The 24,886-nt window shown below is 43.3% G+C and overlaps 1 protein-coding gene across 1 annotated transcript in view; it reads right to left on the minus strand.

Moving 5' to 3' along the window:
* LOC122934012 (zinc finger protein 271-like) overlaps window positions 1-24,707 on the minus strand; it is a gene marked incomplete at its 3' end in the record, with an annotated part of 35,741 nt that extends 11,034 nt beyond the window's left edge. The window contains exons 1-7 of the mRNA XM_044289137.1: window positions 24,600-24,707; window positions 23,270-23,353; window positions 22,003-22,152; window positions 21,704-21,883; window positions 21,498-21,621; window positions 21,305-21,414; window positions 20,212-20,314 (exon numbers count right to left, since the gene is read on the minus strand). Coding sequence (XP_044145072.1) covers window positions 20,212-20,314; window positions 21,305-21,414; window positions 21,498-21,621; window positions 21,704-21,883; window positions 22,003-22,080 — 595 coding nt within the window. The remainder of the gene's footprint in view (window positions 1-20,211; window positions 20,315-21,304; window positions 21,415-21,497; window positions 21,622-21,703; window positions 21,884-22,002; window positions 22,153-23,269; window positions 23,354-24,599) is intronic.
* Between the last annotated feature and the right edge of the window lie 179 nt (window positions 24,708-24,886).

Consider the following 24,886-nt stretch of genomic DNA (forward strand, 5'->3'; position numbering starts at 1 on the left):
GGCTTTAATGTCGAGTGCATTGATAGGGGATCATCGCACCATATATTCAATGCATGCAAAAATAAGAGAACATTTGGACAAATTCATAGATTAATAAAAATTTAAATTATGAAAGGAAGAGATCCGTTCGGGAAAAAGGAAACTAAAAAACAGTTAATGAGTTAGTAGATTATAAACAAACATCACTCCGAGGGGCATACTTAGGATTAATGAAGAAAACGCCAGAGGAATACTACTTGTCTGCAAAACACTTCATTGAAGCAGGGAAAATTAACAATGTAATTAATTATACATAATGTATTACATTTCTGTATGCCCCTCAGGGTGATGGTTGTTTATAATCTACTAACTCATTAACTGTTTTTTAGTTTCCTTTTTCCCTAACGGATCTCTTCCCTTTCATAATTAAAATTTTAATAAATCTATGGATTTGTTCCAATGTTCTTTTGTTTTTGCATGCATTTAATATATGGCGCAATGATCCCCATATCCTTGCACTCGATATTAAAGCCAGACCATTGTCCTCACACATAGGACAGATAGTTTTATCACTGCAATGCTTTGCAACATATACGCACGCCTGGCACGGTTAAATGTGAACTTAACACTGCAGCGGTCACAGGCGATCCTCCCTACAACTATTTGGCTGCCAATATTATGGTATGTACCCACTGACCACTAATATTAAAGCCAGTTTTGGCTGATATATACATGTCTTATTTACTACTTATGTGTATCAGTGATGAGCAGCAGGGGCAATATTCAAATTTGCAATATTTTGGGAATATTTGGGCGAATATTCGTCATATATTCGCAAATTCGTGATCTCCAGTCATTGTTTTCTTGATTGCGAAAATCGGCAATCAGAAAATTTGCGATGAAAATTTGTGATAAAAATTTGCGATCAACACTATTCCTAAAGTCAAAGATGTTGCAGCTATCTCATTGGCCCACAAGCAAGAAGCAGGGAGGGATCACGGGTACTGATGGAAAAAAAAAATCTAAAATATTTGCGATTACAAAGATATAGCACTATATTCTAGATATTTGCGAATTCTCGAAGTGCAAATATTCGCAATAAAAAATTGTGTATTGCCGTTCACAGCTAAATGACCTATGATTTGGTCAGAAAATATTCTTACTATTCCCCATGTAGACTAACAACATTCTACTATGTTTCATATTTGTTCTGGTGCATACATGGGCGCCTTCGCGCCACTACATATAAACATGTACTAATATAGGATGTTAAACTTAATCTCATATGATGTTTGTTTACTACATTCCCAGTGATCTTCATTAATATGACTCCACTATGAGACACCTGGGAGGACTTCTTAGCCAATGCTTTATTATGGACTATTCTTCTATTATGTACTACTTTATAATTATTCTTTGTAATCATGTAATTTTTGGAATCATGGATTTTTGATTATGTGCCACAATCTATGATTGATTTATATGAACGCAACAGGCCGTGAACAAGGTCTAGGTTAGACCGAAAACGTTGGCCAATGGCTTCTTATTAATTTTGGATGGAATAAAGAATCTTCACTATTTTGCAATACAACTGAGCGCCGTGGTTTACTATATCTGACTGAGGCTGAGACCCTGCCTCCTTATTCATTTTTATGACTGCCCAATTGACCTGGTGTCAGTAACTACTTCACCAGGCTATCGCATGTCTTTACCTGAGTCTTAAGCCAAATGGGATTACATCAAAGAAAACCTTAAAAGGGGCTTCATACGGAAATAGGGAAGTTGTTGCAGGAAGGTTGTCTTGAAGCCCTCCTCTTCCGAACACTTTGTAGTAAAAATAAGGCAACGCGGGTCCGAAAATAACATTCTGTGTATTATTGAAGAGCATCTACTTCCCGCGGTGATGTTTTCTAAATGGACTACAGAGAGTAGTTCTTTTTTTTTTTATGATCCTGAGAAGTGGCCTCAACCTACAAGTCTGCAAGCTATTCAATGGTTCCTGGGTTTTGACAGTTATTACCAACAACTCATTCTAAACTTTGTAATCCTTACAGCCCTAGTTTCAGCTCTGACTCAAAGGAGTGAATGCCATGAGTGGACAAATACCATATTCCAGTCCCTTAAATCTACTTTTGCATGTGCATGATATGGCACCACCCCGATGTCAGAAAGTAGTTATTTCTTGAGGTGGATGCATCTCTGTGGGTATAGGAACTGTCTTTACTTAAATTGTAATTCCTGGAAAGGTGCTCACCTGTGGCTTCCTCTCGTAGCCCTTCTCCTTGTTGAAAAAAATTATTCGATTAGTGACATTGCTCGCAATTCAAATTAGCCCTTGAAGAATGGCATCATCTGCTGGAGGGTGCCTGCCACCCTGTCATCGTCAACCTCAAGACCATAAGTTATCTCCAGTCAGCGGAACATCTCAACCCTTGCCAAGCTTGATGGTCATTGTTCTTGCTCAATCTACAGCTGAAAGACATTTGTCTCTGTGGCCAGGAGGAAGCAGGTCCTGCTCTGGGCACATGGCTTCAAAGTTGCTGGTCACCCCGTTATTTAAAAGACTATTAATCTGATTTCTCGACATTACTGGTGGCCTACAGTTTCTAAAGATGTTCAAGAGTATGTTGCCAGCTGCCCTATCTGTGCCCAGAACAAGTGTTCAAAACAAAAACCTGCTGCTGCCAGTGCCCGAGGTTTCATGGCAGCATGTCATTATGGATTTTATCACTGACCTTACTTCTTCCTCTCGCTGCATAGTAATCTGGGTGTGGTTGATAGATTCTAAAAAATGGCCCACTTTGTGCCTCTACCTCGTCTCCCATCTACCAGTTGGCCAGCTTATACATGGAACACATTTTCCAGCTTCATGGGTTACCCTTGCAAGTCGTGTCTGTCTGTGTACTACAGTTCATGCTTAAATTCTGGAGAGCTATGTGCAAGCTATTGGAAATCAAACTGGGCTTTTCATAAGGCCCCTTTCACACGAGCGAGTTTTCCGCACAGGTGCAATGCGTGATGCGAACGCATAGCGCCTGCCCTGAATCCGGACCCATTCATTTCAATGGGTCTGTGTACATGAGCGTTGATTTTCACACATCATTTGTACGTTGCGTAAAAATCGCAGCATGTTCTATATTCTGCGTTTTTCACGCTGGCCTGATAGAAGTGAATAGGGCTGCGTGAAAAACACATCGCATCCGCAAGCAAGTGCGATGCATTTTTCACTGATAGTTGCTTAGAGATGTTGTTTGTAAGCATTCTGTTTTTTATCACGCGCGTTAAAAAAAAGGGATCAATGCTCATTTCGGACAAAACTGACTGAAATTGCTTGCAAAATGGTGTGAGTTTTACTGAACGCATCCGGACCTAATCCATATCGTTCGTGTGAAAGGGGCCTAAGTTTATTATCCACAGGCCAAAGGTCAGGTGGAGCCTATCAATCAGATCCTGGTCAATTACCTGTATCCTGTCTGCATGTCATGATGATTGAGTCACTTTGTTCTCTTGGGCAGAGTTTTCTTACAGCAACCATTCTAGTGACAGGAAGGCTAGCCCTGAACAGAAACAACTTAGTAGATATTCCTGTTTGGATGATATTTATGATGCTGGCCCTGGGCCAGCAATACTCCAGCAAGGCATTGGTCCTAGTAACCAGGGGGATGACTGCTGTAGGAATGATGAGAAGGAGTGCAGCAAAGGTCAGACCGATGCTGGTGGTAGGGGACTCCATTATTAGGTGGACAGGCAGGGTCATCTGTCACTGAGCCGAACAGTGTGTTGTCTTTTGGGTGCTCGGGGTCAGCATATTGCGGATTGGATAGACAGATTGCTGGGTGGGGCTGGGGAAGACCCACAGGTCACAGTACACATTGGTACCAATGACAAAGTCAGGAGAAGATGGAAGGTCCTTAAAAAGCTCAACGCCAGTACCTCCAAGGTAGTGTTTTCCGAAATACTACCAGTGCCATGCGCGTCACTAGAAAAATAGTTCTTCTGCTTCCTTGCGGAGTGTGTGACCCAGCATGCCACAGCCTGCTTCTGGGAGGCAAAGCCTCATCTCTCTTCACCAAGGCCATGCACTCCCCGACTCTTACAGGGTCAGTTTGCACACCCTAGTTCACATAAGCCAATGGCTGGTCACCTTTGGATACTTAAGGCACCTTCCCCTATGGGAGGGTGCTATCTGAGCAATAGGCTATAATCCTGCGTAGGTGTGCTATATTTGTTGGCGAGTGTACCGAGTTCTGCCCGTTTTGCAGTTAAACACCCTCCATTGCCTGCTCTGACCTCTGCTAAATCTATTGGTTGGCACAGTTCCACACCCACTGCCATATCACATGTCTTTCACTGTTGATGTTCTCAATGGCCTGGAGTACCTTTGGTCCAGCAGCTGTAAAGCACTCCCAAAACTTTACTTTGGCTATGTGTTTTGGGGATTGTTGAACTGGATGAGGTCAGGTTGAAGAAGATCTCTGGGTTAGCGTTAAATGAACGATGATCTATGCCCTTGCACTTCCAAATGAGTTTCATCAGGAAAAAAAAATAATCACTTATATTCCACTTTTCTACAGTTCATTCTTGATGTTTCTTCTTGAAAGGTTGTCTAACCCTATAGCCAAATTGCATGAGGAATGGGCATCGACCACATGTGACAACATTTCTCCTGATATCCCCTGTTGTCTTTTAAGGGTTGATTATGCCTATTCTCCAAATTAGAGCATCATCTCGTGGAGCAGTTCTCCTGTTTCTTCCACAGCATCTTTTCCAGAAATGTTTGGTGCTTTATCCGGTTTCACAATTCTTGAAACACTTCATTTTCCCACACCAGCTGCCTTTTTAATTTCCCAAGTCACCATTTCAGTTTTTTCTTTTAAAGCAATAATTTTTAGAACTTTTAACTTTTAGGGAGTGATATTCATCTCTACATCAGAAGGAAAGAGCTTGGAAAATATAACAACCATCTCAATAAGAATCAACAACATTCACTTTATGTCCCAGTTACACGACTGTAATTGTTGGACTGGGTGTTATCTGCTGATAATATAGCCGCTGTTTTAGTATAATTTGTAAATAAATATAATATATATATATATCAAGTTTGCCATACAATGGGTGAATAAAAAGTTTTCTTATTTCACTACAATTCAGGAGTGCAGTCCTACTTTTTTGCTTTTATATTATTGGGTATTGCCGTTACCCTCTGTTGGACATTGCACCCGTCTCTTAGATGGTGCTCCCTCTGGACTTTTTCTTCAATATATATATATATATATATATATATATGAATATAATTATCAGCTTTTTTTAAATCATAGTTACCAATACATCTTATCAGTTATCCATCATTCTTTTCTCCTTATTTGTGATTGGCTGCAGCAGTGTGGTGAGGTCAGTGTCAGAGGTACTGTATTCTGTCCAATTGTGAAAATTCAACTAAACCAGTTTCTGAAAGCTGGCAGATGGAAGAGAGGGGCCACGTACAGTAAATAGCTCCATAGGCCACTTCTGATGACAGGTTCCCTTTAATGAATTTTAATAATTGGCCGTCCTTTATTTGGATAAAAACATTTTCACTATTATACCAAAAGTTACGTTTTCATGCAAACCAACATTCAGAGAAGAGTTACTGTTTGAACTACTATATACAGTCTATAGGTGGCTCCAATATTGATTACACAATTTCCCCCCCTCCCTGTTTGGGTGTGATACTAGGACACCACCGGGTTTACAATTTATGTCTAGAACCCGATAACACACGGTGTAAGGCAAATAGAGAACTGCTCCCCTATAAAACCACTCTGCACATACAATAATCCTATATGTTGTCAGACCAGGACTGTGACTGTTCTCTGAGGTGTCAACAAGGGACCATTTAACCCCTTAAGGACCCATGACGTACAAGTACGTCATCTCTGGCCGTGACTTAAGGACCAGAGAAGCACATGTACCTCATGGTGGCTGCGCCTGCCCGATCAGCGACAGGGGTTCGGCTCCCACCAGCTATCCTGAGCCATCCTGATCCCCACATCTGCTGAAGTTTGCCCCAACAAGCTCACCTACGCCAGCAGCAAGCGCTTGACCTCTATAATGAGCCCAAGTAAGGCACAGATGGCGGTGGAGAGACTAAAGGAGTTCGCCAGGCAGGACTCCAAACATGGCGCCGCGGCTCCGTCTCCGACACGTGCGACCAGCACCAGAAGCCAGTCGTCACAACAGCCACTCTCTGAGGCGGAGGCTGAACCTGAATTCACCCTGCAAACCTCTCACCAGCAACTTATGGCGGCCATCACCGGGTGCCAGGTCTCCCTGACAGGGAAGATAGATGAGGTAAGGGTGGATTTGGGCCTATTGCGCCAAGATGTGCAGCAGCTGCGTGAGCGGGTCCGACTGACCGAGACCAGGGTATCGGACCTGGAGGATCTGACCAATCCCTTACCAGCAAGGATCACTGCAGTGGAGCTATTTCGCCAAAAATGTGATGATCTTGAGAACCGCGCACGGCGCAATAACGTGCGCATCATCGGCATGCCTGAGCGGGCTGAGGGTCCGGATCCAGCAGCTTTCCTGGAGGGATGGTTTAAAGAGGTGTTCCCCAATGCTGCTTTCTCATCTGCGTATACGGTAGAAAGGGCACATCGGGTACCTGCCAGACTGCTACCTCCTGGTGCGCCCCCAAGACCTCTACTAGCTCGCATGTTAAACTGGCGGGACAGGGATCTCATTCTGGCACAAGCCAGGGTCGCACAAAAGATATCACTGGGATCTGCGAACATTTCTCTGTATCCGGATTTCTCTGCTGACCTCCAGAAGAAACGTGCTACCTTCGTTTCCATTAAAAGACGCCTCCGGGAGATGAACCTCAAGTATTCCATGGCGTATCCTGCTCGCTTGAGAGTTGTGGATGGCGACAAGTCACTTTTTTTCTCCAATCCTGCTGAAGCGGAGGACTGGTTATCTGGGAGACACCGACGTTCCCCTCCCAGATGATTTGGCTTGTAACTAAAGCTCTTTTTGGATATGCCTGAGAGAGATGAAGAAGCTACTGCGAGGACTGCACCTTGTTCACCTTCTATTTCTATTTATAATGTTTTTATTTTATTTTTTCCCTATGCTATTGTTCTCCAATGCTACTGAGTCAGAGCTGGGTAAAGTATTACCTCATGTTGTTATTTGGTCTCAGGGTCATTGAGGGTTAATTGCGTGCAGTTCCTCATACAAAAGTATTCATGTAACCGGCAAATATCACTACATATGGGGGGAGTCAGCTACTCCACCTGCATTGGGTTTCCACCTATATACACCGTGCAGGTCCCCCACGCACATGGCCACTTGTTCTTATGGATATGATTATGTTCTAACAGTTCACCCTCTGTTGGGGTGGTTTAGTGTATTTGCAATGTTTTACGCTATTAATGCAATGTCTAACAAGCAAGATGTGAGAGTTATGTACAGTAAACATTATTCTCGCCATGGTGGGCCCCAGGAGAGGGGTGATTATCCTTATGTCCTTAACTGGTATTTACCATGGCGGGTCTAAGAGTGATGTCCTGGAATGTCAGAGGTTTAGGTGGACCTAGGAAACGAATGGCTGTGTTTTCACATATCCGCAGTTTCGCGCCACATATTCTGGGACTGCAGGAAACGCACCTCACCACAGAAACTGGAGGGAGAGTTAGGAAACCCTGGGCTCAATGGGTGGAGAGTGCATATGGTAACTCGTATTCTAAAGGGGTGTCATTATTGATCCACCGGGCGGTCAGATGGGAACCCCATCACACGTCTGTTGATCCTGAGGGGAAGTTTGTTTTCGTATATGCTCACATTAATGGAATGCCTTACGTGATTCTAAATATGTACAACCCTCCTCCTGCCAATCTTTCACTGCTGCAGGCTGCGGCAGGATTTGCAGCACAATTTCCGTCAGCCAGGATACTAGGCATGGGGGATCTTAACTTGATCCTGGATGATTTGAAGGATAGGTTTCGTAACCCGTCCAATGATTCCTATAGACGGACAACAGGTAAAACTGCCCTAGCTCGCCTGCTGGATGAGCTCGGGTGGATAGACATATGGAGGGAAAGGTACCCAGACAGAATTGAATTTTCTTGCTTCACTCCCTCTAGAGGAGCCTTATCTAGGATTGACTACCTCCTGGGCACCCCTGGCACCTTCATGGCTACTTGAGAGATACATTACGGGTCCCAGGGTCCATCTGACCATGCACCTATAACGGCCTCGATCACTGATCCCTATTCCGTTGCCCGCGTACCCAAACAACGCATACACCCATTTTGGCTATCTTTAATGTCCCTAAATGATAGGATACCTGATCAGCTTCATTCATTTCTTGCTGTTAACTTAGCTGACACACATCCGGCCCTGCTGTGGGAGACTTTGAAAGCCTTCCTGCGTGGGTGCCTTAAGTCGTCCATATCTTACATTAAGAAATTCACTCGTCGTAAGGAGGAGGACTTGGGCACGCAGTGCAGGAATGCAGAATCCGCAAATGTCTCAGACCCCACTGAAGAGAACAGGAGAGATTGGATGCTGAAGGGTAGACAGTACATGAATCTTTTGCAAGTAAAAAGTGACCGCAAGCTACTTTTCATTCAGCAACAAACCTTTGAACAAGGCAGTAGGGTGGGCAAAGTGTTGGCACAGGTAGTGAGGAGGAATAACATGGCTCCGCCGATACTACGCATTAGGGATAATGACGGGTTGGTGGTGTCTGAGCCTGAGGGTATTCTAGACCGGTTCAAAGAATTCTACCAGGGGGGCGTGGCCTGCTGCCGACGGAGATGGCTGCTCAGTGAAAGAGCTCCGCTGTCACGGACGGTGTACAGGAAACAAGGCAAAGCAGCATGTATAAATGACTCGCTGGATCCAAAAGCTAAGGAACCAAGGGAGACCCCTGCAGAAGACCTGGCACTTTCCCTGGTTGCTCAGCCTATGCAAAGATCCGAATGGTGGAGGTTTGCATATCCACGAACCTTGACTATAAAGCCCTGAGCACCCTACAATAGTGAGGGGACACGACCACCGGCTCCCTACACAAGATACGGAGGGAGTCAGGGTCACCTGGGATCCAGCAAACAGTAAATAACAGATAACGGTACAACACTTAGCTTTGTAGCAGACAGGAGAACAAGGTCAGCATGCACACACACTCCAGGAAGAAGTATAAGCCGCCCAGAAAAGCATTCTGGGGAGGAATTTAAAGGGAAGCAATTAGTCCAACACATGACAGCTGAGAGAGGCTAACGAGAGGAGGAACTGAATACCACAACACAGAAACTCAAGGAGGAGGTTCTGAAAGGCCTCTGTCAGAGCTTCTCAGCTGTCTGGTTGTGACATCCGCTCCACCATCCCTGCAAAGCGACAGCAAGAATCTTGGCAGAGGAGATCCAGAGTCACTGATCCATCCCCTACCCTCTCAGGTTCATGATGACCAGGAAAAAAGCGTCTCGCCCGGGTCTCAGACGTCTAACTGATTTATTTTCAGCCCAGGAGCCTGATGGCGGTTTCCCGCCACAACGACCCTTCTCTCCACCAGTGCGACTAGAGAAAGAAGGCCGCTCAGCCCCTGCAGCCAAGGGATCCTCTTCTCCCCCGACGGCTGTCCGGGTGGACACAGAGACGAGAGACAAGGGAGTTCGCACGCCGCACAGATCCGATCCCAGAGGGAGGGAACTCCATGATGAGGCTGACCGAGGGGACGCAATGATGAATACACTGCTGGTGAGTGAAGCCACAGCCGGCCCAAGGAATGGCGATACGTCTCCCGCAAATAAAGCGTGCTACACTGCGGCAATCACAACACACGCAGCGGGGGTCGCGACATCAGATCCCCTACAAGATTTTGTTTGCACAGATCAGACGGTGTCTGAAAACTCACTCAAAGCGATGATGACGGCTGTACATCATTCCCTCACTTCACAGCTGCAACATGTAGCCTCCTCCATTACTTCTGCAGTAGATGCTCTGGGCTCCAGGGTGAATCATATTGAACATAAGATGGGGGAGCTGACTAACTCCCATAATGAGTTAATAGATGCACATTACACTCTGGAAGATGAAGTAGCTGGACTGAAAGCTAAATTAGCTGACTTGGAGGACAGAAACAGGCGTAAAAACCTGAAGTTTAGAGGGATATCAGAATCCATTGCTCCGGTTAATCTTCAGCAATATCTGGGTGAAATGCTCAAAACAATATTCCCAGACAAAGACCCACAACTGCTCTTGATTGACAGGGCTCATCATTTACCTAAACCTAAACATCTTCCGGCTTCAGCGTCCAAAGATGTCATTGCACGCTTTCATTTCTACTGCATCAAGGAAGAGTTGGTCTCCTATATCAGGAAAAACCGTAACTTACCAGAGCCGTTTCAGGACATTCAAATATTTTCTGATTTGTCACAAGTGACATTACAAGCTCGGAAGCAGCTTGCACCAATAACCAGAGTTCTGAGGGATCTCCAAATCCCATACAAGTGGGGTTTTCCGCTGAAACTCCTGATTCATAAAGATGGGAAAACCTTTGTTATCAAGAACCCGGAAAAAGGAGTGTCATTACTCAAATCCTGGAACATTGGAAGATCATCATCAACGGTTCCAGCTAGCCAGAAATCCTCTACTCATGTGACCCCGGATTGGTCCACAGTGGGTGACCGATACCGAAAGCAACTCCTAGGTGCTCTTATTTCCCGTTAGCCAATTTCCTATCATTAGAAGGGATGGCGGGTAAGGTCGAACTGTTCACCCCTAAGTTCTCTGGTCCAGGTTTCTTCTGAAAACCATTCTTGGACCGGACAGTTCCAGTTGTTATTTAATAACCTATGTTTTCTCTACAGGTTACATTGGTAGTGTTCCTTGATGTTTTTGTCCCCTATATTTTTCTCTTTCTTTTTCCTTTTTCCAATGGTCCCGGGTCAATCTGTTGTCCACCACCGAAATCTTGGGTAGTAGATGTTATGGCATGCAAGCATTATCGCAGTACTAGTAATTATGATGCCGGTTAGAATAATGTCCATTAATGCCAAAGGGCTAAATTCCCCCTATAAGAGATCCTCACTTTGGAAAGATGTGCGGGCCTCACAGACTGACATACTATGTGTTCAGGAAACACATTTCATGCAGGGCAATCATCCAGATCTCTCCATCAAGGGTTTCTCTACTGTCCTACTCGCTAACTCTAGCAAAAAGAAAGCAGGTGTAGCTATTGTGATCAGAGATTCTCTGGCCATGCAGGTTGAGAAAGTGATAACTGATGTGGGGGGAAGATATATTGTTCTTGTAGGTATTATTGGTTCAGTCGCACTGACCCTAGTTAACATATATGCCCCCAACAAATCTCCTGTTAGGTTCCTGAACAAAGTTCTAAGAAAAGCGCGTAGTGTACAAAAAGGACACCTAATGCTATGTGGGGACTTTAACATAGTTCCAGATAGGGTTATGGACTCTTTAAGTACCGGCAGAACTGTGGCTCCTTCCTTAGGGCGATGGCTGAGTGAACATCAATTATATGACATATTTAGATGTTTAAACGCGAATTCGAGAGAATACAGCTTCTACTCCGCTAGACATAGATCGTTCTCTAGAATTGATTTGTTTCTCGCAGATAGATCTTTGTTAACAAGGATCTCTAGATCCTCAGTAGGAATTACGTCGTGGTCTGACAGCGCACCAATTTCATGCTCAATCTCCCAATTATTGACACCTGGTACTCAAAGAACTTGGAGAAACAACACCTTTCTCCTCCGTCACCCAAAATACAAGACGCACACAGAAGCTGCTATTAAGGAATACTTCTCTATCAATGATACAGGAGATATTAATGCTTTTACCCTCTGGCAAGCCCATAAGGTGACTATTAGAGGAGAACTGCTAAAACAGAGCTCACACTTTAAAAAAACACGAGAGGCCAAACTTTCATCTCTCCTGGAAGAGGAGGCAAAAATGGAGGAACAAATCAGGTTAGATCCCTCTATCATTCTCCATAGGAAATTAATGTCTTTGAGAAATGAAATCCATGCCATTCTCCAATTAGACTATGACCGTCAATTAACTGCCATGCGACTGTCATATTATAAATCATACAACAAACCGAGTAGGCTAATGGCGAGGAAAGTTAAACCCCTGACTCAAAAAGTTAACATTCCCTATGTGCTCGCTCCAGATAAGCAGTCTAGAATTACTCATCCCAATGAGATAGCAGAAGCCTTCAACCAATACTACTCAAAGTTATATAACCTAAACAAAGATCCCAATACGATACAACCATCTATAGAGAGCATTGCTACATTTCTACAAAAAGTCAGTTTACCCTCATTGACTACTGCACAACTGGAAGGTTTGAACTCCCCAATTTCAGCCTCAGAAGTCGAGGCTACGATTAAATCTCTCAAACCAAACAAATCACCCGGCCCTGATGGGTTTTCAAATGAGTATTATCATCTATTCTCCCCGATACTACAACCGCATCTTGTGCAACTTTTCAATGAGGTGTTAAGTGGAAATCAATTTCCGTCTGAAATGTTGCAAGCTACGATTGTCACTATACAGAAGCCGGGAAAACCAACCGACTCACCTGCCAATTTTCGCCCGATTTCCCTCCTGAACTGCGATGTTAAGTTATATGCAAAGCTTTTATCCCATAGACTTTTGAGAATTTTACCTGATTTAATTCACAGTGACCAGGTGGGATTCACAAAAGGGAGGGAAGCCCCAGATGGTACTCGTAGGATTTTAGGTCTTTTACAAAAAGCTGGAGGTTTAACAGCGCCTTCTCTGCTTCTCACCCTAGATGCAGAGAAGGCGTTTGACCGGATTCATTGGGGATTTGCTTCGGCTGTATTAGAAAAATTTGGCTTTCAAGGTCCCATTAAAACAGCGATCCTTGCTCTCTATTCTTCCCCGTCCGCTAGAGTGCTAGTGAATGGATCCCTTTCCTCCCCTTTTTCCATTACTAACGGTACCCGTCAGGGCTGCCCTCTCTCCCCTTTCCTTTTCTTGTTGGTAATGGAGCCCTTCGCGGAATTGATACGGATGACAAGCCAGATTCGGGGTATTCCAGCGGGCAAATCGACAACATAAGATTGGCTTATTCGCTGATGATGTTATACTGACCATAACTGACCCCTTGTCTTCGCTTCGGGCTGCATTGCAGATTATAAAGGAATTCGGAGAGGTCTCATATTATAAAATTAATGAATCTAAATCCCAGATATTAGCTATCAAAATCCCCCCATCATTGAGGACAGTCCTAGAAGTCGAGTTCCCTTTTCAATGGGCAGCTGAATCTATCACTTACTTGGGAATCCAAATTTGTTTCCCGCTTTCTCAATTGGTCAAAGCTAATTATAATACGCTTTATAACTCTCTCCAATCAGACCTGCATAATTACTCCAAATTAGGCCTATCCTGGTTAGGGAGGGTAGTTATCTATAAAATGATGGTGCTCCCAAAGATTCTGTATTTATTTCGCACTCTCCCTGTTCCTATTCCTGTCTCAGCCTTTGCAAGATTTAAATCCCAAATGCTTTCCTTTATTTGGAACAAAGGCCCTCACAGAATAGCAGCCTCTATTCTTTACAGTCATAGGATGCATGGAGGTTTAGGGGTTCCAAATTTACAAGGATATTACAAGGCGTTTGTTTTCAAGCAATTGAAATTTTGGTGCAGTCAGGAACGAACCCCAAGCTGGCAAAAGATAGAGGTAGATCTTAACAAAGGGAGATCTCTTTACTCGCTTCTCTTAGTGCACGCTATAGATGGCAACTTTCCTCTACCCACAACATAAACTCTGAAAGCGTCAATTCAGACATGGAAATCATTGCTACTTGGGGTGGGTCCGACCTCTCCAACGAGAACCGTAAAGTTACCTATAGAAACCTTACAATACTATTTGTCGGATTTCTCGGTAAATAACTGGCGAAAAGCTGGTATACAGGTGCTAAATGATTTTTATGTCAACGATACTCTTAAACCATTTGCTAGCCTTCAAGCCTCGTACAAAATACCAGATACACTTTATTATCAGTATACTAGGATCACTCATTGTTTAACTAAAGGGCTAAAAAGAATTGCCAAGCTTCCAGTAGTCCTTCTTAATGCTTTACTCTGTACTCAAAGTGATACGCGTTTACCTACCAGCTCAATATTTAAAAGTGTTATAGGGGATGCCCTTTTTTCAAAAAGAGCTCATTTTCTAAATTGGGAAAAGGATCTGAAGGTCTCATATCCTACGAGGAAATGGCAGACAGCTATTAGAATTACTCTACAGACTACAAAATGTTCTAATTTAGTGGAGGGTTACCTTAAACTGCTTTCTAGATGGTATTTTACCCCAGCCAAACTTTCCAGATTCTTTCCCAATGTTGAAAATGTATGGTGGCGTTGTCAAAGGACACCTGGTAACCTGTTTCATATTTTTTGGGAATGCGTAGGAATCTTTCCCTTTTGGGATGCGGTCGGAGGTCTGGTGAGAGAAGTGACAGGCTTCAATATAACGCTCTCTCCGGCGCTAGCGCTCCTCTCATTAGACCTTGACTTGTTGCCACAGAAATTTAGACTCTTAACCTGTCATATCCTTCTGACAGCTAAACTCATGATTGCTAAACATTGGAAATCGGTGAAGATTCCCTCCCGTATGGACCTCATTGAAAAAGTGTCCACACATGTTATATTCGAACATCTGTCAGCCCAGAGGACTAACAGGTTGAGACACTTCCATTCATCCTGGTCATTTTGGCTTACTAAATTCCCTATGCCTAAATAACCACTACCCCATTAGGGCCCACTGAGTCACGAACTGCCTTCCATTGGTATACCCTTTTATTTCATTTTTTCTTTCTTATTTTCCCCTGTTTTTGTTAAGTCTTGTTGTCTTGTCCTTGTCTTTTTCTTATATGTCGCAGTTCTACGTTGGCAGCACCCGAGCGGGTGCCGTAGAACATCTTTAATATACTAAATTGGTCAATGTCTTTTAGATGTGGCTGTGACCACTACATTCTGTCATTTTATGTATTGTCTTGCCTATGCGCTGAGTGGCTGCGTCCACAAATTATGCTTTTCGTAAGTTACGCATATTTGACAATAAAAATTTTTGAGGATAAAAGAATTCTACCAGGACCTATACTGCTCTCGTGCTCAGTATACCACTCAGGCACTAGAGGACTACCTTCAGGAGGTTTCCCACCCGCAATTGTCGGCATCAGATAGGGAATTGCTGGATGGGGAATTCACCCTGGAGGAGGTAGAGGAGGCGATCTCAGGACTCAATTTAGGTAAAGCCCTAGGGCCGGACGGGATTCCATTGGAGGTGTATTCTAAATATAGGGACATTCTGGCACCGCAGCTTCTGCACATGTACAAAGCATCCCTGGATACTGACGTTCTTCCAGAATCGTTGTACGAGGCCTCTATTGTAGTCTTGTTAAAACCTGACAAGGATCGTACGGAGTGTGGGTCATACCGCCCTATATCGTTATTAAATATAGATTACAAAATTCTCACTAAATTATTAGCAAACAGACTGAACAGAGTGATATCATCCATTATACACGAAAATCAATCTGGCTTTATCCCTGGTAGGTCTACCTCCAGCAACATACGTAGGGCGCAGGTTATTGCTCAGCTGGGATGCGCGGACCGGAGATTGTGGGCACTGGCCGCGCTAGACACGGCCAAAGCGTTTGACTCTGTAGAATGGCCTTATTTGAAACATGTCCTTAGGTATTTTGGTTTTGGTCCTACGTTTATTAGGTGGGTCAATATCATTTATAAATCTCCATCCGCGAATATTATGATCAATGGCTCTCTATCATCAACATTTGAACTATACAGAGGAACCAGGCAGGGTTGCCCTTTGTCACCCCTTTCGTTTGCGGTAGCTATTGAACATTTAGCATTAAGAGTCAGGCAAGATGGTATTTTTAAAGGCATAGCTATGGGGAATAGGGAGGATAGGCTGGGTCTGTATGCTGATGATCTCATTTTATACATGGACTCAGTAGAAGTTACCTTGCTTAGAGCAATCACATTGATTGAGCAATTTGGGGTCTTCTCTGGTCTATGCATAAATTGGGCAAAATCGGCCATCATGCCGCTATGGGCCTCAGAGTGGCCACCAGTGTATCGGAATTTGCTGGTCGTTGATAAATTCAAATACTTAGGAGTAAGTATTACTAAAGACCCAGTCACCTCACACGAACTAAACACGAGTCCCTTGGTGTCACACTTTGTAGATAAATTTAAGTTCTGGAATACCTTACCACTGTCCACCATGGGCCGCATAAATCTAATCAAAATGATACTCCAGCCCAAGGCTTTGTATCTACTGGAACATGCATGCGTACCCATCCCACGTAAATTCTTTGATAAACTACATTCCCTCATGGCGACGTTCATATGGGGTAAGAACAGACGAAAATTGGCCGTAAAGTCCCTACAGAGGAGTTGGGATGAGGGCGGGGCGGCCCTGCCGGATCTATTCTTGTATTTCCTTGCCGGTCAGCTGCGATATTTGGTGCCATGGGTGACCCAGGATGTGCTTCTTAACTCAGAATATTACTTGCAGGAGTATTTGCATCTCTCCACTCTATGGCCGGTTTTAGAGGGCCTGACATCTCTATCAGGTTCACTCCTGCCGATCCATAAACTAGCACATCAGGTGTGGAGGGTTGCAAAGATGCAGCAATACAGTGATCTACCAGATGATATACAACTATGGAACAATCCACTATTTCCACATTTGTTACACTGTGAAGGAGAGAGGATTTGGTTGGTACGGTATTCGCTGTTTGAAAGATCTTTATGAGAATGGCATTCTGTTTTCCTTCACTCAGTTACAGACCAAAGCGGGTGTTTTAAGGCCACATTTCTTCAGGTATCTGCAGCTGAGACATGCCCTTCAGGCCCAGATTCGAGACCTTAAAAGACAAGTATCTCTGTATCCCCTCATTGGGGTCTTTAGAACACAAGGACCGAGGGGACTGATATCCGCCTTATATACACATTTGCTCAATCTCAAAATCTCAACTTCTCCATTGGGTGCGGAATGTAAATGGAGAGGGAATATACCCACATTGACAGATGGGGAATGGAGTGAGGCCCTTGAAGCCCCGTTAGCTGTATCTCCATCCCTTACTAACAGAATGATACAATTATTTATATTGCATAGGTGTTACCTCACCCCGACTAGGCTATATAAAATGGGTAGAAGATCACACACCGGATGCCATAGATGTGCGCAGTTGGGCGCGGATTTTTGGCACCTGGTGTGGGACTGTAGTTACATTCAATCATTTTGGAGGGGGGTAGTGGAGCTGATTTCTTCCCTGATTCCAGACATTTTAGAAGTTTGTCCGAAGGTTTGCGTCTTGGGAATAATTGACGAGGATTCAAGACCACGCTATACACTCACCTTTATTAAGGGAAGCCCTTTTCCTAGCCAGGAAAGCTATTGCTCTTAGGTGGATGGCGGACAGGCCCCCTACAGTTAGTCAATGGAAGACCCTTGTTAACAACATAATTCCCTTTGAGAAGATTATGTATTCCTGTAGAGGATGCCCTCCTCAGAAGCACCAAAAGATATGGGGAACCTGGTGTGATTCTCCTATGACTGCCACAACAGTTCATCTGCACTCTGTAACCTAGTCTTTTTATTATGTTCATTAACCTGCTACAGTAATTCAGATCAATGTTCAATGTAGAGAACTAAACATGAGACATTATTTTTAAATGGATGTTACTGTCAAGTTGCACTACTGATACGTTTTGAATATAAACATCTTGATGAGGAAAATCCTTTATTACTGTATTGTACCTATGCATAGTGATGCGTGATTCATTGTACTTATATGTGATTGATTTATTGTATTTCTTGCTTGTTATTTTTCAATAAAGAGAGTTAAAAAAAAAAGTGAAACACCAAGTGATCAAAAAGGTGTATATACTCCCCAAAATAGTACTAATATAACCGTCACCTCATCCTGCAAAAAAATGAGCCTCTACCTAAGACAATCGCCCAAAAAAAAAAAAACTATGGCTCAGAATATGGAGACACTAAAACATAGTTTTTTTGGTTTAAAAAATGCTGTTATTGTATAAAACTTAAGTAAATAAAAAAAGTAGACACATTAAGTATTGTCGCGTCCTTAATAACCTGCTCTATAAAAATATCACATGACCTAACCCCTCAGGTGAATACTGTAAATTAATAAAAACGGTGTCAAAAAAGCCATTTTTTGTCACCTTACATCACAAAAACTGTAATAGCAAGCGATCAAAAAGTCATGCACCCCAAAATACTGTCAATCAAACAGTCATCTCATCACGCAGAAATGATACCCTGCGTCAATCACCCAAAAACAAACAAAAAAAAATAATCTATGGCTCTCAGACTATGGAGACACTAAAACATGATTTTGTTTCAAATTTGATATCTTTGTGTAAAACTTACATAAATAAAAAAAAAAAGGTAGACATATTAGGTATCGCCATGTCCGTAATAACCTTCTCTATAAAAATATTACATGACCTAACCCCTCAGGTGAATATCGTAAAAAAATAAAAATAAGGTGTCAAAAAGGTCATTTTTCAAAAATGCTTTGGTATTGTCGCATCCGTAACAACCTGCTCTATCAAAATACCACATGATCTAACCTGTCAGGTGAATGTTGTAAATAACAAAAAATAAAAACAGCTATTTTTTGTTACCTTGCCTCACAAAAAGTGTAATATAGAGCAACCCAAAAAATCATATGTATCCTAAAATAGTACCAACAAAACTGCCACCTTATCCCGCAGTTTCCAAAATGGGGTCACTTTTTTGGAGTTTCTACTCGGGGGGGGGGGGGGGCCTTCAAATGGGACATGGTGTCATAAAACCAGTTTTGTATACCTTGAGGGGTGTCGTTTCTAAAATTGGGTCACTTTTTTGGAGTTTCTACTCTGGGGTGCATCTCTGGGGTGCGTCTTCAAATGTGACATGGCAGCTTAAAATTATCCAAGTGAAATCTGCTTTCCAAAAACCATATGGCGTTCCTTTCCTTCTGTGCAATATTGTGTGCCCATACAGCAGTTTACAACCACATATGGGGTGTTTCTGTAAACTACAGAATCAGGGCCATAAATAGAGTTTTTTGGGCTGTTAACCCTTGCTTTGTTAGTGGAACAAAATGTATTAAAATGGAAAATCTGCCAAAAAAGTGAAATTCTGAAATTTCATCTCCATTTTCCATTAATTCTTGTGGAACACCTAAAGGGTTAAAAAAGAGTTTGTAAAATCTGTTTTGAATACCTTGAGTGGTGTAGTTTCTAAAATGGGGTCATTTTTGGGTGGTTTCTATTATGTAAGCCTCACAAAGTGACTTCAGACCTGAACTGGCCCTTAAAAGTGGGTTTTGGAAATTTTCTGAAAAATGTCAAGATTTGCTTCTAAACTCCTAAGCCTTCTAACGTCCCCAAAAAATAAAATGGCATTCACAAAATTATCCAAACATGTAGTAGACATATGGGGAATGTAAAGTAATAAAAATTTTTGAAGGCATTACTATCTATCTTTTTCTAAATTTTTGGTAAATTTTGTATTTTTTTATAAATAAAAATAAGATTTAACTCAATTTTACCACTGTCATGAAGTACAATATGTGATGAAAAGCGTTTTAAAGTTATAACCACATAAAGTGACACATGTCAGAATTGCAAAATATTTCCTGGTCCTTAAGGTGAAAATTAGTCCCGTCCTTAAGGGGTTAACAGCTGTCATGAGATATTTTGGGGCCCCATATACTGGGATTGGTCAGAGCTCCTGGGGAGAGTTGGGTATAGCATCACAGTCTTTAGCAGGAAGGGGTGAGCAGAATGGCCAGCAAGCGGTCACTGACCACTGGGGATTTGTCCTCCTGTTATGCACTGTTTAGTCTGCCCCCGTGGTGGGTCTGCCGTAAGGTTCTTTCAGATTCCTAAAAATTCAGAAGCCTCTAATAACTACTGAAAGAGGGTTCATAGAAGTTAGAAGAATGGGTGATAACCCCAACCTTCTTATCAATACTGTGGGACACCTGGTATCGGTAACAATTGTGTGCTAATAAAGGAAAACCTGTCAGAAAGTACAATATGTGACCCCCAAACTGCCACCACTACCTGACTATACAAGGAGTCATCAGTAGCCAGTGAAGGAGCAGAATCTTTGAGTCTTCTCTGCTTTATGTAGTGGTTACTACTCACCTGGGTGGTTATCTGGGGGGATGTCCTCTATGATCTGCTCATCACCCCTCACATATGTATCTTCAGCTTTAATATTGTTCAGATCTTTACCCAGATTAAAAAGCTGTGAAACAGAAATTGTAAAAGTCAGCAGACTGATGGAGAAGTCGTGTGGAATGTTTGATGAGACCAGAAAAGATCATTAATTACAATGACAAAAAGTGATGAAATGACAGCAGAGTTATCTGCTATGGCAGCGGTCCATGCCTATAGCTCCTCTCCTTCCTGCTGGTGGGCACGCCTGCTGCCTGGTTTACCTGCTCCATAGCTTTAGGGCTCCAGTGGTCCAGTCCCACAGACATCCCTCTCTCCCTTCCCAGTGGTCCCGGCTGCTGGAATAACGCTGTCTTCCCACACAAGCTGAGGCCTGCTTCCTGCCAATAATGCCATGGAAAGGAGCCTGATCAATAGGTTCTAGTATGCTAGTTTCATGCAAAGGCATGCCATTAGCTTGCTTGCTTGTTCTGTGTACGGACTTCTGCCTGACTTCTTGATTTGACTCTTTGCTGTCTGACCTGACCTGACCCTTGCCTGATCTCCATTCTGATCCTGAGCTGCTTGCCCTGACAACGGACCATTTATCGGACTTCATATATACTGCCTATCCGGACCCCGTGGGTCACCAGTCACTTGTACAAAAACTACTTCAAGTGGAGCAGCCCAGTGGCTCCCCTGCAGCAGAGTCCAGATCCCTGTACAGAAGATAGGGGGAAGAGAAGGGGGTCACTTTTTTTAATGTCCTTTGGAGCAGAACCAAGTTGAATCCACAAAGCGGATCCACATGTGCCAAGTTTCATTATCTGACCCAAAAATATCTGCAGGTCTCCTGTATCTATGCATCTAGTTGGTTCCTTATTCCAACCAGCAGTCTCTACAGACAAAAAAACGGTGAGAAGATCCAGACGAAATGTAAGGTCTATAGTTAGCTGTAATCCTGCCATCTCTACCTTTCTCATTATACAAGGATAAAACATATAATACTGGTTTATAAAACAAGATTGAACACAAGATCTTCACAGCACTTTTACAGATCATAGGGAACCTTTCATGAGACCTTATTTCCATCTATCTGATCATCATATTGGACGTTTTGATGTTCTTCTGAATCATCCTGTGGAAGAAGAGGACTAGGACATCTTTCCGGCGTTGTTCTCTCTTCTTTAACTGTAGGAAAAACATACAGTGACTGAATTAATTAATTACATCTAAATAATGAAAGGACGTGTGTATTTAGTCATGTTTATTACCTGATGATGTGAAGGGCTGGTGATCCTCCATCATGACATGCTTGTACAGATCTTTGTGTCCTTCTAAATACTCAGACTCTTCCATGGATAAATAGACGGCGACGTCCTGACACCTTAAAGGAACCTGACAACACAATGATACAGTCATCACCCAGATCCCTTCATAGTGTTACTGTATAATGTCCCGGCATTCCCAGCGATGTCACCTCTCCAGTCAGCAGCTCAATAATCTTGTTGGTGAGCTCTAGGATCTTCTCTCTGTTGACTTTCTCATGTATCGGGATGTGAGGTGTCGGCCTGTATATTGGGCTCAGGATTCCTCCCCGTCTTTCAGATACCGGGGCCTGACAATGCTCACTAGAGGTCTTCTTCACTACTGTGTATTCCTGGTTATGGAGAGACACAGTACTAAATATCACTCCATACATCTCCAGAGTCCCTCACCTCTCCAGTCATGTCCATCATAGAGAAGATGATGTAACGTGACATCATCAGAATCTCTCACCTCTCCAGTAAGCCGGAGGAGGATCTCTAGGGTGAGATTTATTATACTCTCTGCCATCTTGTCCCCATCCCTATCCATCCTTGAAGGGTAAATCAGGAGAATGATCTTATATAGAAGATATATGCTGAGCGGATCCTATATTGTAGGAACCTGAATGGAAAGAAGATGAACCGATGTAAAATCATAGAAAATCCCATGTAAAATACAATTACTGGAGATAAGAAGAGGAAACACTGGAGGAGATAATAAAGTGTATCAAGGCAGTTCCTCCATGTTTCAGGTCAAAAGCCTGTCACACCTTCATATTACCACTATAGTCAGTTACAGGCAGTGCAGTTTCTAGGTAAAATTTCTCTCAGGGCGAGTGTCAAAAAAACTTCGTCCCCCATCAAACCTGCTCAATGAAATCATATCAGAAGAGTACTTGCAACCGTCTCACCATATATTTTTATTTTTTTTATGCTTAACACAAGATTTATTGAGAGCAAAAGAAAATAAAAATAAATAAATTACTGCTTAAACTGCTAAAAGTGGCAGGCAGAGTGGTACAGGAGAACTGCAGTATAAAGGAAGGCAATACCCTTAGAAGAGCAGTCATGAAATACACTCATCAATAATGTGCAAAACCTAAAAACTGTCATGTTAGCATTTAATAACTAACTAAAACCCAATCACAGCAGGTCTTAACTAGCACACGCAAGTAAATGTACAAAAACCAAGTAACATATAAAACCAGATTCAAAGCATAGATGGCAAGACGGATTACTGTATACTGTACATAAAATACAGTATATATAAAAAACGACTTACACTTACCTCCTCCAGGATGCGATGCAGGCCTCTTCCGGCCTGTGTCCCTCGCTGGCTCAGGCGGCGCGATGACGTCATCGCGCCGCCTGCACCGGCCTCTGATAGGCTGCCGGCCTAGTGCTGGCAGCCTATCAGAGGAATAGGGAGGGGACACACCTCTCCCTGCCCTGCCGCATTACAGACATTTGTATCGCCGTCCTGAGGATGGAGATACAGATGACTGTAGAGATGAGTGAGCGCTTCCATAATAGAAGCGCAGCGCTCATCTCCTGCTGTGCCCTGCCGGCGCCCCCCTTCTGACAGCGTCCAAGAAACAGCCCTGGTTACAGGTCACAGCGGTAATCCTGCATAAAGCTGTAATCTGGTAGATCGCTTCATAAATCTAGAGCTCAGACTGCCCTAGTGCTATGAATTGGGATCACAAGAATAAAAAGAGCATCTGTCAGCAGTTTTGTACCTGTGACACTGGCTGTCCTGGTTCATGTGCGCTTGGCAGCTAAAGGCATCTGTGTTGGTCCCAGGTTCATATGTGCCTGCAATGCTGAGAAAAAGAAAGTTTTGATATATGCAAATGAGCCTCTAGGAGTAACGGGGGTGTTGCCATTACACCTAAAAGCTGTCCTCTCTCTACAACTGCTGCTCCCTCTGCACTTTGTCATCACCCCTGGTCCTATCAATGAAAGTAGAAAGGTTGTGTCAGGTGCAGAAAAAGAGGAGCCCCTAGGTTTAATGGCAACACCCCCGTTGCGGGTACATATGAACATGCATGCTGTCAGTGTGAGATCGGTGGTTCAAAGTCACCTAACCTATTAACTCCTACTCCAATGCCCACTTGTGTGCCAGTCATTTCTGTGGTCATACCGCGTTCAGCTCATTTCCCCTCAGGACAATTTATTTTATCACTGGGAAAAGTTCTTAAATTTAAATGATCCTGTATCTTTTGATTTACTGATTGGTTGATTTGCTGATTACCTCAACCTACATGCAGTGGATTTATATGATGTATAACGTTGCAATCCACATGTTTACGTTCATGTTTATGTTAACTCTTTGTAATGTATTTGTCACAACTGTGATTGTAAGGTGAAATGTGTGACACATTGATGTGTCCTTCACCAACAGTATGTAATCATTCTATCCTTGATTAAACCAAACATAATAAAAATATATAAAAAAAAAAAAAGTTCTTATAATTCATTAACAAAACAAATTATGATAATAAGAAACTAATGAATAAGAAACCTTCAGCTGCGTCCATCGCACAGTACAGAAATAATTCCGCCATATAGCACATAGAGAACGGCTGCAGTGCAGTATAAGGCCGGGTTCACACGTGACTGGTCAGCTGCAGATTTACTTTGCGGATTTCTGTGCGGTAAATCTGCAGCGTTGTACAGAACCAGCAAAGGGAATGAGCTTTTAGTAATTCTCAGTCACACGTGGCAGAAACCGACCTGTGGAGCGGATTATAAATCTGCAGGATGATGATTTCTGCTGTGGATTTAACCCCGTCCAGTGCAGAGAATGAAATCTGCCTCTAATCTGCAGCTTTTCTGCGTTTTCTTCTGCTGCAGATTACAAGCAGATAATCAGTCACATATGACCCTATAACACAGTACAGCATAGAGGTAACGCTCCCAGGAGGTCTGCGCTCGGAGAACCCCTTTAACCCCTGATGTGAATAGTGACCAGGAGGTAACTCGACAGCAGAGAGCTGGCGGTGAAGGGGTTAATGCCCCCTCTGCCCCAGTAATCCTGGCAGACAATGGCGGTGACTACACACCTACCTGCCCTGCTGGACACAACATGTACCCACATTACTTCATCAAGGTGATCCTGTGTGGGCAGAGTCAGGCTCCAGGTTGTGCTGCTGGAAGCGGTAAACGACCTGTGATCCTGTGTGGGAGGAGTCAGGCTCTAGGCTGTGCTATTGGAGGAGGTAAAGGACCTGTGATGATGTCATGACCATGTGATCCTGTGTGGGAGGTGTCAGGCTCTAGGCTGTGCTGTTGGAGGAGGTAAAGGACCTGTGATGATGTCATGACCATGTGATCCTGTGTGGGAGGAGTCAGGC

This window comes from Bufo gargarizans, chromosome 4, assembly GCF_014858855.1.
Source record: "Bufo gargarizans isolate SCDJY-AF-19 chromosome 4, ASM1485885v1, whole genome shotgun sequence".
NCBI lineage: Eukaryota > Metazoa > Chordata > Amphibia > Anura > Bufonidae > Bufo > Bufo gargarizans.